The sequence below is a fragment of the Leuciscus leuciscus genome (assembly GCF_965113295.1).
Source record: "Leuciscus leuciscus genome assembly, chromosome: 8".
Lineage (NCBI taxonomy): Eukaryota > Metazoa > Chordata > Actinopteri > Cypriniformes > Leuciscidae > Leuciscus > Leuciscus leuciscus.
In genome coordinates this window covers 24,388,640-24,406,038 of record NC_138732.1, presented here as the reverse complement: position 1 = coordinate 24,406,038, position 17,399 = coordinate 24,388,640, and the positions used below count along the sequence as shown (strand labels likewise).

Below are 17,399 nucleotides of genomic sequence, written 5' to 3'. Positions count from 1 at the left end.
TCTGTAATAGTGCCTCAGCACGCTACAGTAAACGCTCAGCCTTTTTTAAAGCCCACTTAGAGAGAAGTAACTCATTAGAGAGCACCGACTAAACTTTTGCATTTTCTGCTGAAAATGTGAATGGCACTCGCAAAACTCAGCCAGGGTATTTGGAGTGGCTGTTAGGCTGTTCTGAGGTGAGAAAAAACACAAATATAAATAAAAAAGGAAACAAACTAATTAAGAAACAAAGATACAAACAGATTAAGTACTTAGTACTTAACGAATTGCATGAAAAAAGAGATAAACAGGTGGAGCTGCTCACTGAGGGAGCGAGATGCTGATAGTTCAGTGCATATGGCAGTACCATTCAAAGAGCTATGATGACCATGATGCTTATAGCTCTGTAAATGGCGCTGCTATCTGCACCACACAAGTTCTTCCTGACCCTCTTCCTGTGGGTCTTTGCTGTGTCTTGGGTGCACAATAAATCCACTAACAGCCATGAAATTAAAAACACAAATCAAATATGGTACACCAAGATTACATTTGGCTTTTAAGAGCTATGGTGTAACAATCAGCTCCTTTGTGCTAGACTATTCCAAGCCGAGAGGGTGGAAATGAAAAATTGCAATGCCAGAGTTATGAGTACTCTATCCATGTACACCCACTCAATGGCTCCCAAAATTCACACTTTAATCCAGCTGTTTACAGACGCAAACGCACCGAGCCGAGTGACATCATTTTCTCAAGTAGAATAATATTCCTGCCAGAAGCCACTCTCGCTGAGCTTGTATTCAAATAAATGAAACATTAAATAATCAAATAATTTGAGGTCTCTTACCACTGTGTAAATATATATATGTTCTATCAGGCAAATCCAATTATTTTAAAAGAAATCATCATATACCACACACTGCTGAAAGTCATTGTGGAGCGACGGTGAAGACATTTTCCCTGTTCAAACAAGCGTGACATGTTTCAAGATTAGTTAAACCAGGCTTGAACATATGAGTGTATCTCATGTGACATAGTAAAGCAAAATTAAGCACAAATAAGAACCTGTCATTTATGCTGATTTAAATTTTAAAAAAGAAATGGCCTTAGCTACCTAACCATTTGATGTTGGTGCATTGCAATTACATTTAAAATAGGCTACATGCATTTAATTAACATTACACTGTTAATTTAACCCCTACCTGTAACTCAAAACTTACCCCAAAACCTCTATAACCTATAACCCCTTTAATCCTAAAACCTAACCATACATCAAACTTATTAGCAGTAAACATGGGAATTTTCTTTAAACAAAATATAATTTATTATTTTTTGGGAAAATGGAAAAGAAAAAATGGCTATATATCTCAAAGATGTCTCAAAAGAAGCTGCAGTGTTGTAATTGCAGTACTTACACTGTGTTTTGAACACTGGGTAAAATCATGTGCTCTCAGTTGTTTTTTTCTTGACCTCAAAGAAACGTAGAGCTCTTGCTGCCTCCACTTAATTACTAGGGCACTTGATAAAAGCCACTGCTCCTCTCCAGTCAAGAGAACAAATACACGGATACATTTCACGCTCAAAGCTGCCTTTATATATATATATATATATATGCTCTTTTGCTTTTTTTTTTTACACTTGGTACTGTTACATGTACTTACCATAGTAATAACAGTAAATTATGCATAATTACATGCAACTAACCCTCAACCAAATCCTAATCCTACCCTAACCCTATTGTAAGTACATGTTGTTAATTAATATTAAACAGTACTTAAATATATAATCACACTGTAACAATGACACCTTAAAATAAAGTGTAACCGAAACTTTTTTTTATTATTATCACAGTTGAACGTTGAAAGTTGAACACAGTTGTGCCGCTTAATATTTTTGAGGGATCCGGGATAAATGTTTTGTGATTCTCATTCCCAATTGTAATAAATATTATTACAATTTAAAATAACTGTTTTCTATTTAAATATAAATTATATATTCTTCCTGTGATGGTAAAGCTGAATTTTCAGTATCATTACTCCAGTCTTCAGTGTCACATGATATTTCAGAAATCAATATGATGATTTGCTGCTCATGAAACATTTATTATTATTATCAAAGTTGAACACAGTTGTGCTATGTGGCGAGCAGGACGAGGCCGAGGGCCGTGAGAGAGCGGCGAGAGGCCGGTGGCGTGATTAATGATGAGCGACACCTGCGCGACGCACCGGTCTCGTATCTCTCACGGAGGAGCGGAAGCATAAAGGAGGAGTGACGACAGTGGAGATCGAGACCGGTGCGTCGCGCAGGTGTCGCTCATTATCAATCACGCCACCGGCCTCGCGCCGTTCTCCCACGGCCCTCGGCCTCGTCCTGCTCGCCACATGCTGCTTAATATTTTTGTGCTCAAAATGTAACCCTGATACATTTTTAGTGATTATGTGATGAATAGAAAGTTTGAAAGAACAGTATTTATTTGATTAGAAATCTTTTGAAACATTATGTCTTTGAAATAAAAAGTTGTTTCAAAGAAAAAATAAATAAATAGCTGAATAACTGGTTACTACAAAATGCATTTACCTGGTCACTACACAGATTAAGAAGGTTATGACTGTATGCTGGTGGGGGTTTTTTTGTGAAACATTGTGCCTGCCCTATAAAATAAATATACCAAAATGTATTTGAATACATTTATTTTATGCTAAGTATACTACAAATACATTTACATATTCATACTTAATATAAATACCCTGCAGTTGTACTTTTGGTACTAAATTGATATACTTAAAGTCAGCTAAATTGGAAATAGTGCTGAGGTCCAACTAAAGAGTTTGTATATTTGTATATAAAAAAAAGAATATTTGATTGTGCTAAAGTGGAACTACTGCAAGTATGCTTTAGGCACACTTCAACTATCTTGCATTTAAAGACCGATATTATACAGTGATCATACTATGATATTTTAAGCTTAATATTAAGAAATGTGCATTGTACAATTAAGAAGTACTCCAAATAAATTTTTATTTTAATATTTATATCTGTAAGTCATATGTCAGTAAATATGTTAATGGATTTGTAATATTCATAGTATGAAATACATTTATTTTAAATATATTTTGGTATATTTTCACTAGGGTGAAAGCAGCATGTCATCAAAAAGCAGGAAAAGAGCCAAAGATCATCTTTGTGAACCTAACAGGACTTTATAACATTAGGACTGAACACAAGAGAATGAAATCTGACTAAAAATGTTATTGTCAGTCCCATCCCGCTAACCTCATGTCCACTAATAAGCCATCTGCCCTGCCAAACGTCTTATTAGAAGCAATGGTCTATCGGCTCTGGTTATGATCCTTTGTTTTCAATAACCTGGGCCGCTTGGCCATTGATTTGCCATAATAACAGTCAAATTACCAGAAGCTCAAGGCTGTGAACGTTTCATAGGTCTGGATACATCAGCCCAGACAATTAGAAGAATATTGATGTCTGATGTGGGTTCACTCACGGCCCTGCACGACGCTCCTCTGAGGTACGTTTGTGCATGTCACATTGAACAAAGTCTGTTCCACCGGTACAGGGAGATAATCATTCACTCTCAATGCTGAATAATAATGTTCTCTTATGCTAACACAGATCTAGCTGCCCCTGACATCCTGTTTAAATGCTGCCTTCTCAATTTATCGCACCTATTGATCTTTAGAAACTTGTGATCTGAGAAGAAAGCCTCAAAACTTTCTGAGCTGATGAGACATCAACACTGCGAGTAAACAAGAGTGAAACTGCAATTATTGGCCAAAGATAATTTAGCGAGACCTGTGTTAGAGGAGTGCGGTCCTCACATAGTTCAACCACGAGCGTGTGCTCATTTGGAGGAAAGCGGGAGCCTGTCTCATGGAAACAAGCTATGAGCATAAATGGCACCTCAATCATGATCCTTAGATCTGTTTTTTAATGCTTTGATATAGAGGTGGGCGATATGAGTAACGCAAGACAAGGCTGTACATCATTATATGGTTCTTTTTTTGCTGGAAACTGATGAAAAAATAGTTTGCTAACATTTTTACATATGGCTTAATTAGTTAACATCATGCAGTTCATGAATTAGGTATTATGAATTAAAAAAAAACTATTTTAACAGCATTATTAATATAGGTTGGAGATAATTACATTCTATTTATTGTTCATTGTTAATTCAATTAAAATGTATTAAAGTCTATAAATACGTATTACAACTAAATATGTATTGTTCAAAAGTTTTAAGTCCCTTATCAGAAATGATACAGTCTATAAAAAAAACACAGTAAAACTGTAATAATATGAAATATGATTACAATTTAAAATAACTTTATTAAAATGCAATTTACTCCTGTGATGCAACGCTGTATTTTCACTATCATTGTTCCAGTCTTCAGTGTCACATGATCCTTCAGAAATCATTCTAATATGCTGATCTGATGCTCAAGAAACATTAATTATCATTATCAATGTTGAAAATTGTTGTGCTGCTTAATATAAAGTTCAAAAGAACAGCATTGATTTAAAATAGAAATCTATAGTAGCATTATAAATGTCTTTACTGTCATTTGATCCTTGAATAAAAAGTATTAATTTCTTATAAAATATATATTTTTAATAAGTGCAGTAAAAGTATTGAGCATGGTTACTTCGTGATATCTAAAGCATTAAGTTTAGTGATGCTCCGATCAGCATTTTTGGGGCCGATCACCGATTACCGATCACCAAAATCATGATCTGCCGATTGCCGATCACTGCCGATCACAGAATGGAAATATGCTAGAGTCAAGAAAATCTTGAAGAACCACCAATATTTATTTAATTGTAGTTAGAAAACAAGATAACATAAGGCTACTGTAGGCCACCTTTTCCAAATAAGGCACAGTATAATTTTTCAAAACAAAGAGGGGTCAGGCAGACTACAATGGATGTAGTTGAGGAACTAACTACATCAGATCCAAAAAATAAAATAATGACAATGACATTTGAGGTTATTAAAACAGTAAGTCGACTGCCAAAAATAAAAGTGTTCGAGCGAGCAAAATCAGCAGGCGAGAGGAGATCAAGCGCGAGAGTGTTGGGAATGATCATGCGCGCGCGCGCGAGGGCAGAGATGTCATGCGCCCGCGCAGGGTTTGAATGAGCTCGCGAGTTCCCGTTTCCTCGCGCGTAGATCTGTTATCCTCTCGCGAATGTCATTTACCGCGCGCGCCAGCATCAGTTGTGCGCTCGTTTATAATTGCCATTGAATTGCCGTCATAGGAGAACTCATTTTGCCACTGTTAAGCCAGCTCTGCTCTGCTGTTGTGTTGCCGCGCATGCGGAAAAGTTGCGTGAGTTATTTACGTCACGTGATCGGCTTTTTTTGATCGGCGCTTTTGGGGGTTGCCGATCAAGCTATTTTTTGCCAATATCGGCCGATCATGATCGGCGGCCGATCAATCGGAGCATCACTAATTAAGTTATGTTAACAAATTTAAAGGGATGGTTCGGAGTAAAATCAACCTAGGGTCCTTTGCACCATGACCTCGAGCCAAACACCCCCCAGAAGCCTTTTTTCCCTTGGTCGAACATTATTAAAGTTAGAGTTTATTTAGAGAAATCAGCCGGATGGCTTAGTGCAGGCGCTAATGGATCCGATGATGTATCTCGTAAATTACCTCACTAATAATGCCCAGAATGGTACCAAACTACTACAGTAGTACAAATAGGTTCTGTACTCATAAAACAAGGCATTGGAAAGTTTGTAAGTATATCAGTAGTTTATTTAAATAACACTTGCCTGGCGGTTACTGCTAACCCTGACGTCGAGGTCACTTCAGTGGTTTGGGAAAAGCCCGTTAAAGTCCTGGCAGAAAGCGATGCATAAGGATGTAGTGTAATGACGCCCAGTTCCAGGAATGCACTAATATTTTGTTGGTAGTACCAGTTTGCAACAATTATTAGTTAACACTAAGTTGTTAACACTTCGGAAAAAATTATAATTTGTCGATACACTCGAACACGTAATAATGTTCGACCAAGGGAAAAAAGGCTTCTGGGGGGGGGGGTGTTTGGCTCGAGGTCATGGTGCAAAGGATCCTAGGTTTATTTCACTCTGAACCATCCCTTTAACCTTATTGTAAAGTTCTATAAATGGTTTACAGATTATAATTTTTTTCTGTTGAAAATCCAGTGAATTGAATATTTACAAATAAATGGTACTTCATCTCATTTGATTATTTAATCACGACTTGCTTTACGGCACGACGGCACGACGTCACATACATCAACAACATATGAAGCAGCCTCTATGGAAGACACTAGCACGCATTTCAGACGTGAATCATGGCAGAGTCGACGACGAAAACGAAGAAAGCGTGGTCAGAAGAGTGCAGAGACGGCTCTGCGTGAGTGGTATTTACGACAGTAGCGTTAAATATAAGTACTCCACAGCGACTCTAGGGGGCGCTGTTTGAGAAAACGGGCAACTGCATAGTGTGCCTTTAAAAACAAAAGACTAATAAACTAGTGCTATCTCCGAAATCTGATAAAAAAACTGCATATCATCTGAATTTTACAGTAATTCAGCCAGTTGTGATGTTACTTCTTCAAGTGTCAATTGCATGAAGGAGACTTACACTGAAAGCAATGTACCCATAGCATATTTACTGCACTATAAACATGCTTAGCACAATCCGAGGTATCATTCAAGGTCTGATATCATTCGAGGTGTTATAAGGAGTTTGTTCAAACCTCTAACCCTCAGAGTGAATTCTATCAGAAGTGATGTTTACCTTTAGTAATTAATAGAGACTTTATAAAAGAACACATTATTTCAACCTTTTGAAAGTATCATAAAGAACATGATAATTGGATTGCACGATATGATCCACCTGTGCAGGAATAATGAATGAATGAATGAATGAACCGCCGTTCACAGCGGCAGCGGTAAACAAAAAAGCTGAATAATGAAAGCGTCACTATTGGCTCACTAAAGCATGAAGAAGTATCTAGCGCAGAATAAATCTGCATTTACAAATACATAAAGGACACACACAAATACACACACGCATTACAAACCATTAAATGGAGACGACAGATGCCATGCTGAAAGAATATGAGGCGAAGTCAGATGCTGAAAGAAACCTTGAAGTGATGGGAAAGAAAAGAGTGTGTGTGAGTGTGAAAAGGACTCACTTGAGAACTCCCTACACAGCACTAGACAGGAACAGGCCTAGTGTTGCAGAACCAGAGGAGCAGTTTGGAGACAGAGGAGCAGCCGCTGGAGGAGAGGAGGACAGGGGGCAGCAGAGGGCAGCAGGACACATGAAGGACAGAGAGGAAGAAACAGGAGGAGAGAACAGGGAACGCAGGTTATTTCCATCCGGATTGATTCATTGCATACTTTCAAACAACAAAAAATACTATAGGAGGGAGAATTAAAACTGCAAATAGAAGGTTTGAGGATTATATTGGCCATACAGACATTGATGCTTGTCTGTGTAAACTTTCTGACTTTTTGATTTGGAAAACATGAACATCTGAGTGAGAATTTGAACAGTCTGTCAAAGTACAGTAAGTCTACTATTCACAAGGGCCGTTCACACAGGACACATTCTCACATCAGTGTGCACAGGTTTTATATGTAAATACACACAAATGGATGTCTTTGACCATTATGCAAAAGATTATGAAAATTCAGCTTTGCATCACAGGAATAAATTACATTTAAAAAAAAATATATATTAAAATAGAAACCAGTTATTTTAAATTGTAATTATATTTCACAATATTACTGTTTTACTGTATTTTTGATCAAATAAATGCAGCTTTGGTGAGAGTAACAGACTTCTTAAAAAACTTTTGAATAGTAACATAGGCAAGGCAAGGCAAGGCAAAAGTCCTAACCCCAAGTATGAGCAAAAACAAGAATGAGAGATATTGAAAGAAAACACGGAGAAAGCGAGAGAAATATGTTATAATTAGAAAAATCTGTTTCACTGTAACAAAAGAAAGTGTTATTCTTTGGGGTGTTGTAAATTATGCTGTATTCTAAGTTTATTAGCTGAGAAAGTGTAAGGTTATTGTAATAAATTAAGTTAAAAAAAAAAAGTTATAAAGAACAGACTATAAACAAACAACCAAAACACATGCAAGGCAATTTAGGTTGGGCATGACGGTGAACAAATCGGGACAGCTTTGATACGTCACTATTTGCTACTCGTGAAAAACAACTCAATGAGGTCAACTTGTGTCAATGTACACACACACACACACACACACACACAAAACAAAAACGAGTGCTACTATATTCCTTAATAAGATATGAAAAACTTTGGCATAAAGTTTATCCCACTTTATGCAAAGTAAACACCTCTCAATGAATGAGAACTTGACAGATTGCCATGGCTTTTATGTACCATGTAAACACAGCTCTTTTCCGGGTTTTAAGTAGGTGGCACTTAAAATACACAGTATCTATGGTTCCTCTTTGTTGGCTTCATAATAGGCCCATAACATAAATTACTCAAACACAGATGCTCATGACTCACTGTGCTGCCTCTAATAAAGGTTACGGATAAACATTCAATCCCCAAGCTGATGATAAGGACGCCATTCATATATGTGCGCGTTAAAGCAAACAGTGCTGACGCGTAGACTTATAGACTTCTGTAATGAAATCCTAACTCCTGTCTTTAAAAAGTCTGGCATCAATAAATAGTGCAAGTCAACTCTCCCTGCAGAAACCTTGAGCCAAGTGTAATAAAAAGTGATGCACACCGGCAGTATGAATATAAGAACTCTGAAGGTGCACTTGTTAATTCCTTCGTCTCAGCCGTCACATCTTCAATAAAAACAAAACCAGTTTCAATACACTGTCTTTGCACTGTAAGGCCGATCACAATTCAGTATGCAAATATTGCGGTAACACCTACTTTTCCGTCAATAATGAATAACTACACAGGAACAAATGAGTAATAATATTAAGAAGATATGGTAGATCTATATGTAAATCTATTTATGGTCTCACAAAGCCTGTTGAGAGCATGTCTTCCTTCACCCTAAAACTGCATGAAATAAATAAATGGTAACACGTTACAATAAGGTTTATTAGTTAACATTAGTTAATGTATTATTGTATTACATGAACTAACCATGAGCAATACATTTGTTACTGTATTTGTTAATCTCAGTTAATGGTAAAAATACAGCTGTTCATTGTTTGTTCATGTTAGTTCACAGTGAATTAACTTATGCTTACAATATTTTAAGAAAGTATTAGTAAATGTTGAAATTAACATGAACAAAGATTAATAAATGCTGTATAAGTGCAGTTCATCATTAGTTAGTTCTAACTGATTAACTAATGTTAAATAATGAACCTTATTGTAAAGTGTTACCAAATAGATTATATTAAAATAATTATTAAATAAATATTAAAATAAGGCCAATATTTAGAACTAATATTTAATGTATTGTGGGGTTATTTTCATGACAATTAAGCACATTTCTCCCAAATTTTCATTAAATGAATGTGTAAACTGTTAAGGATTCAACAAAGTAGTATCTGTTGCTCTCCTTTTCATTTATTTTTATTTTTATATTTAATAGTTTATTTAATTATTGTATATAATAAAAATAGCACCATAGTGAAACATTATTGAAACAATTCTAAGAATAATGAAACATTACTGAGAATAATGGGGGAGGGGGGCTCGATAGGAAAATGCTGGGACTCATTATGGTAATGAGAATTTGATGGACTTAATTGTGATGCAAACAAAGTCACAGTGCATAAAAAAGGTCCTAAAACAGGCTGCTATTTTTTTTCTTGGTTGTCTTTTTGGAGGAAATGTGACCAAGGTCACGGTCTTTTCCTAAATCATTTTGATGAATAAATCAGAATCCATAACATGTATTTACCAAATTTCAGTAAGATTACAAACCTATTTTCATAACCACATAGTTTAATCATTTACTATAAAAGCCATAGGAGTGTGTGGTGAAGTGTACGCACAGTTAATCTCATTTCTTGCTAACACAAGCGCACTGACAGCACCAATCAGAAAAAAACTCACTAAAAATGACAGATATTGCTTCCTTCTCACTGGGCATTTTGTTTGATCTGGCTGTCAGTCCTTGTTTCATTTCGAGGAAGTTTATTTTCAAAAAGCAAAGCACTTGAGGCTCGTCTACGTCCGAACATTGGTAAGAGCTGACATATGTGTGGTGTTGTTTCAGTCTGAGGTTTGTTGAAGAAAACATCCTGTCCCGAGTGAGAGATCGCTCATCCAAGATAACATATGCTTATCATCAAAATCCAGACCCAAGAGCGGGAAAATACTTAATCAAATGCAAATCCAATACGATGGCCTCATTTACGCCGACCCTCTGTAACTTGTACGACATGTATGAGCGATAACGACACAGATGAATGATATTGTTGAAATCACTTTCAGAATGATTTTTTCCAGCTTTTTCATTCAGAATCCATCTGGCTTTAAAGAGCTTGTGAATTTAAAACGGCAGACGACATAACTGTAGTCTGCACTTATAACAGCTTAATTAGAGTGTTATCATATGCTGGTGTGGACCATAGACTGTAAAAGAAAAATGGACGTAATGTCCGTGACGTCACCCATAGGTTTCTGAAGAGCATTTTTGAAGCCCAAAGTGGGCGGAGGCGGCCAGCGCCATATTGGCAGTGCGTCACTGCGCGTCACTCCCGGATAAACGAAAATGGGCAAAGAGGCGGGATTGCTGAGGTGACGTGATGGCTAACAGACCGCAGACAAACGCCTAGTAGTGACAGCAGTGGCAATCCACCTGTCACTCAAGTGGCCACGCCCTTAATTATGCACAACTTTAAGGCTTAATATAATTTAAATGGATGAGTTATAAAAAAATTCACCCCCCTCACATTTTTCATGAATGGCAAAATTAGCTATATAGACCAAAACCACTTTTTGTACCAGGCTGTAATCATATTTTTTTCTGCTGTAAAGTTGGGCATATTAACATGGGGGGGTCTATGGGATTGACTCTCTTTTGCAGCCTGTCTCTAGCGGCCAGTCGATGAATTGCAGTTTGAGTCACTTCCGTGTTGGCTTCAAGAGAGAGACCGGAAGGTTGCAGCTTGGTGTGGACGCTAATTTAGTAATTAGGGGTGTAACGGTACATGTATTCGTTCCAAACCGTGTCACGGTTCGGTGCATACAGTCAGACGACCAATACAGTCAGTCACAGGCGATCCACACTCCAATCCAGAAGAGGGCGGTACATTACACGCAGTAATGCAACGCTGTTTGCTAAACACCACAACAGGAAAAAGAGCGATCTATGCAGAAGAAGAAGAAACGATCTATGCAAAAACCCAAAACATGGGTTCATATGGCAACAAGAGTTTGCTAGTAGCCTATACGCTGAGGTTCGCTTCATTTTTGTGACATTCTCCACAAACTTCACAGAAAGGAACCCAGGATGGCAGAAAGCGGCATCCTGTTTGTTTTCTTTATTTTACAAAAGCACAATGTTTTGTTTTTATTGTGAGTGTACACAAATCAACGGGGGGGGGGGGGGGGGGGGGGGGGTACTGCGAGAAGACATATAACCATTCCAATGACTCTGAAGCTGTAAATTAAGATAAAAAAAACCTGCATAGTTCCCCTTTAAGCTAGGTAGAAAAAGACTACATAAGTGCAAAAAGTTGTATTTATATATATTATATATATTCATTTATTTTGTACTTTTATAACACAAGAGATGCTTTTAAGTTTTGTAGCTGATTGTGACCAAATACCAAATACTTTTCAAGAGTGCATTCTGTTTACTGCTTAGTGCTTAATACACTAAAAGAGGCTGTACTGCACCAACTACCTCAGGGGAGACTAAATGCTGCTAGTTGAAACAAATTGTAATCTGCACTTCTGTCTGTTCAAAATAAAAAATAAAAAACCTAGCATTGGGGATTTTTTTTTTTCATGTTATACCAAACTCCTATCGAACCGTGACCCCAAATACATACCGCACCATGACTTCTGTGTACCGCTATACCCCTAATAGTTATCATTACAGTTTTTGTTATAAAGTACTTGGTGTGAAAGGGCCTTTGCGTAATCCACGGCTAAAGTCATCAAAAACATCTTTAACAGTTTCCCTTCATAAACTCCATGGGTCATACATCAATATTAATGTTACAGGCAAAAACACTGCAAGCTGGATGGTTTTATAGGGGCTGGAGACAGTAATTATACCTTTAAAATATGAGGCATGAATTTGAACTGGCATCAGTGGAAGTGTAATGCTCTATTAGACTGAGTTTTGAGTTTGCTTCTGAACAGCTGATGACGTGCACAAAAGCCAGCTGTCATCGGCATTGGCTGCGTGTTGTGCCGTGAAACGCACTTCTATCATTGCAGACAGGACTCACTCGCGCAGACATGCATGTAATCTGTCTCTCACTGAAACTCATATATCACTGCAGCTCAAGCGCAGCTAACGCATAAAACTGCTGTTGGTTTTAGTAGCGCCACCCGGGTGTTATGTAGCTAAACTTTGTTTCGCACGCACACTGTGTGCTAAAGTTTGCACAGGGCAAAGTTTCTCACAACCAAAACCTAATTAGCTGCCTTGCTGTTTAAGATTTAGATCATTGCTCCCTGAAGCGCATGGGAGATTCAGCTGATAGCAATTGTGTTTAACATTAGCATAATGCTAAGCTAACAACACTACAATTATGCGATCCACCTTTCTACAGTATGATGACTTAAAATGCTAGGTAGGAAGGGCACTAGGTTTTAGTGTAATCTACAAGCGACACTTCAGTTAAAATCAATGCATCACAAACTTGTAGTGTAAACAGCTTTGTTGTTTATACCTAGATTGGTCTAGTTTTGTTATCTAGATGGGGTGTCAGGGTGAGGAAAGGACTAATCTTTCAGGAAGAAGATGACTTTTAAACAGACTGTCACTGAAATGTGCTGACTGGTTCATCGTGATGTGCCCTATGAGACGTTTGAACGATTGATATCTCAAGTGAATACCAGCAGACTGTGCAGAGGCTTGTGTGTATGTAGGTTTCATGCCTCCCCAGACCCCATTTCAGATACAGCTCAATGCCCTCATCTCTCACAAACCACTAATGTGTTCAGTGCATAATGAGTTTATGGGTCAATGACAAATACGGATGTCTAGGATGCTGGGAAGGTGAAATCCTTGAAAAATCTCCCTATAAATGTGTGTGCTAGGTTATCAGGAATTAAATCCTTTTTTAATATTGGTTTCAAGTACATTTTTCAAAAGCATCTGTATCATTTTCAAATAAAAAAACAAAACATATACTGTATTTATTTACTGACCACTACACAATATATATATATTAGAAATGTAAAACTTAATTTTTTTTATAATAAATATATAGTAAATATTATAAATAATAAAAAATATTAATAAGTAATTAATCCATCTGACTAACTAATCCCATAATAATAATAAAAAATCTCAAATCTAACCACACTGACTATGATTTGGCAGACAATCACAATCAATCATATTGATTATTTATATTTAATATTGATATATATATATATATATAGATATATAAATAATATTAATATATAGATATATTGTAATATGTAATATTTGAAGAAGAAAAAAAACTGCTTCAATTCATATTTTTAAAGAAGTAATAATAATATCATGGCAAACTACTAATACAAAAAATTTTCAGGAATTTCAGTATTTAATGAGATTTCTTTTTACACCACATAGACATTTTTTACTTTTAAGGCCATTAACCATTAAGGCCATATTAAGGCGTGTAACCCATTGTTGGTGAGTGTAATGTTTTATGTTTCAATTTAGTTCATGTTATTTCAAGTAAAGTCAAGCCAATTCACGCTTTGTCAAGTCTTTTGTTGATTTTGTATCTGTTAACGTTTTCAATAAAATTCAACTCGCCTTCAGTGGACTATGTAACACATACTTTAATTCAGAAATTGAAAACATGCTCATCATAAAAGATGACTGTATTCAAGCCACTGTCTGTATGAATTCCATTGAATAATGATTGTCACATCATTGACTCATATATAATAGCTCTGCGAGTTTATTTTAGGGATGGATTTTGATGCAGTCTGTCAGAAATGATTGGGCTTCCTCATTAAGCCAACCATAACTTTCACATATAATTCTTAATAGGGGTGATTTATGACATGCTGTACGAGCCAGAGACCTCAGCCCAACACAAACACAAACCTCTCAGAGCAGCAGACATCACATTTACTTCTCTGCCTGGCCTCCATTAAATCACCCACACAAAAGTTGCCATTTATTTTGAATCAGGTGTGTCCTGAGAGAGCCCTACTGAAAGAACAATTAAGAATCCACTAGATCAAAAAATAGTGCTGATGTTAGATCAGGACCCTGGAGCATTTCTAGGCATTCATGACCCTGCATTTTTACTAAATCAAGTTTCTAAAGCAAGTGCTGCTTACTCAGTGAATATTTCTGCTCTGCATGTGCTTCAGTTAAACAGCCGAATAAAATTTAAGGTGAATAACACAACAGGGAAAAAAGTTTTGTTGAAAACTGAGATCTTTTCACAACAATATGAAGTGAATAGCTGATCTGTGTGTTTGGGGTCCTTTACATTTGTAGTGTGTACTCTCTGCACCAAAGCTGAACATGAAAAATAATGATATATATTAGGATTTACAAATGAAACCCTGCTATTATTCTATGACAGCTCAAGGGACAAGCATTAAACAGCAGTCATTAATGCCTGAACTACATCGCTACTGATTATTAATTAAAGTAATGCAGCTGATGCCAGTTATTAGACAGATGCATTAAACACTCCACAAAACAAATTAGAGTCTTAATGTATGCATACGTACAATATATAAAATACAGATGTTTTACATCTTCACAGGGGAAGTAATATGCAATACACTACAGACTTTTTTTGTTTTTGTTTAGTACACTGCAAAAACATTCAGTGCCTTTTAAATTATAATCAATAATAACACCCACCTACACACACACGCTTCCCCCTTATATTTTTTTCTTGGATACATAATTTGATATGTAAGTCATAAAGTCAAATAATCAGATATTACAACACACTTTAATTTGGTGGACAAATGTTTAATAATAATATTGGGCCTGCTGTAATCTCTGGACCGTAAAAAAAAAATATATATATATTTTAAAACATACATTAAAATGGCTGATTTTAAGATGTAGAAGAGATGTTTTAAAGTCACAGTCTGTATAAATGTTTTATGTATTTTAAATAAATGAATAGATCAAGGCGAAACAAAAATACGTCATTGACCCATTTACCTTACAGTGCTGATCTTTATCAGCAATAATTTCTTGACAAGACCTGAGTCCACGCTTGCCACACAGACATTCAGACAGAACCCAGAGGAGTCTTCATTGCCCAGATGAGTTTAACATCTCCATGTTGAGCTGCGGGTGAATTACTAAATAATTAAGACGGAAGACAGCAGGCCTGTGTTTAGATCTGTGTCGTCTGTGTTAATCTGCCTGGATCCCTAAACTCATTTGCCTGTCCCACAGCTCCTGCCTCCAGCGTCTCCGGCAGAGCCCCTGAGATCCCAACATACTTCACTCCAATGTTTATCAGCCAGATTAACATGTTGACAGCCCCACCATTTGGAAACAGTTCCACGATTAATGTCCCGGGCAGGTTTCCAAAGGGCTGTGAAAAACAAAGAGCGGTAGGACATACTGAAGAGCCGTTACAGTCATTTGCACAGCCCGATCTGGACCCGTTTTCACTGGGACATATTTAGATAACAACTTGGTGGAGAGGCCTTTGAAGACTTTCAAACATCTGTGGATTCGTTGTTCAAGCTGGGTGAACAGCCAGTGTCTCTGATCTTGTATGTTTGTATACTGTGGAGGTCTGGAAGGCTATATTAATATCTTGGGTTTTAACATTGATAGTGAACAAGGAAACGTTCCTGCTATCTGTATTAGTTAAGTATGAAAAAATTGCTCTATCACAACCGATATAAGTTGGACTGCTTTAATTGTTTAGGTAAAGGTGCACTAATGATTTCTGTATAACCATAATAGATGACGTTCGGACTTGTTTGGGGAAGAATAAAAGTTCACACGTCTCATAGCGCACCAGCAGTCTCCACCAGTTAAAGCAAACATCCTGTTTGCATTGTTTGTAGCTGATGAAGCAACTGAAGCACAGCTGCTTATGCATGAAGATGGATTTGATGAACAAGTAATCCAAATATATGTATTTCTCCCTCAAAAATGTATTTTTGATTCATTTTTAGTTGGCTAAAACACATTTCTTGAAACCATCACTCAATTTCTCAAAACCTTAAACACAAAACCAAATTTTCAAACCACATTCATTGAACCTCTTAGCCTGGCAAGCCAGACCCACATCAAGATGTTGGGTCTGGGAACTCACCATTGGCGGGGCTCAATCCGAGGGGCGGGATAAACGGTTGTCTTTCAAATTCCCTCTGCACACAATAGGATATCACTACAACCAACCAGAGCGTTTTCCCACCAGCGGAGCTAGTTGATAGATTAAAGTTTTGCTGTATCTGGTCGGCAAAACTACGAACACATCTTCCTTTTTTAAGAATGATTTAAGCGCCGTTCTTTGTTCTTTTCTCAAAGAAAAGCTTAACTCCAAGTCTTCCAGAGTCGCGGCCAAAGCCGATTCGAAAGACCGCTGTTCGCCAGCAGCAGCAGCCATTCTTTGTTTTCAAGTAGCAGGGAACCGTTGCAACTCCGTCGTCATTATGGCTACGTTCACACTGCAGGGCTTAATGCTCAATTCCGATTTTTTTTTTCAATTCGATTTTTTTGCAAGGCCGTTCACATTTCCAATTAAATGCGACCTTTTGTGATCTCCTGTGTGAACGTGAAATGACCCAGAAGTGACCCGCATGCGCAGAAGAGTACTCAACGACGTCACTTATTGTTTGCGGAAGTAGCTAAACTTTAACTGTGATTCTCTCTCTCTCTCTCACACACACACACACACACACACACACACGAGCGCGCGCAGCGACCGTTACACAAGAGCCAGACAGCAGCCGCTGACCTATCTATTATCAGATTCAGCACAAATAAGTTAACATAACGTATATATAATGGCCGTGGGCTTTTATTTATTTATTTTTTAATTAACGGACTCGTCGAGGTCGACCCGTTCGGCAGATTTACCTCAGCTCGACGAATATGCAGTCCGTTTTCAAACCGACGACTACTTCAACGCAGAATTATGACGTTTTTCGCGTATCAATGACGTGCGGGTCGGATAAATGCGACCTGGCCGTTCAGACTGAAGTCGCATTTGAAAAGATCGGATATGTATCGGATTTGGGACCACATACCCAAGTGGCCTGGGTCGCATTTGAAAAGAT

The 17,399-nt window shown here is 37.3% G+C and overlaps 1 protein-coding gene across 4 annotated transcripts in view; it reads right to left on the bottom strand.

Moving 5' to 3' along the window:
• The window catches only part of htr4 (5-hydroxytryptamine receptor 4), a 109,697-nt gene that overhangs the window by 16,726 nt on the left and 75,572 nt on the right, over nt 1-17,399 (bottom strand). Inside the window, exon 7 of one of the 4 annotated variants that reach the window (XM_082177300.1) lies at nt 7,168-7,252. The exons of the other annotated variants lie outside the window; for them this stretch is intronic. Within the exon in view, the coding sequence (XP_082033426.1) occupies nt 7,189-7,252 (64 nt within the window). The 3' untranslated portion in view covers nt 7,168-7,188. The remainder of the gene's footprint in view (nt 1-7,167; nt 7,253-17,399) is intronic. 4 annotated transcript variants of the gene reach the window in all.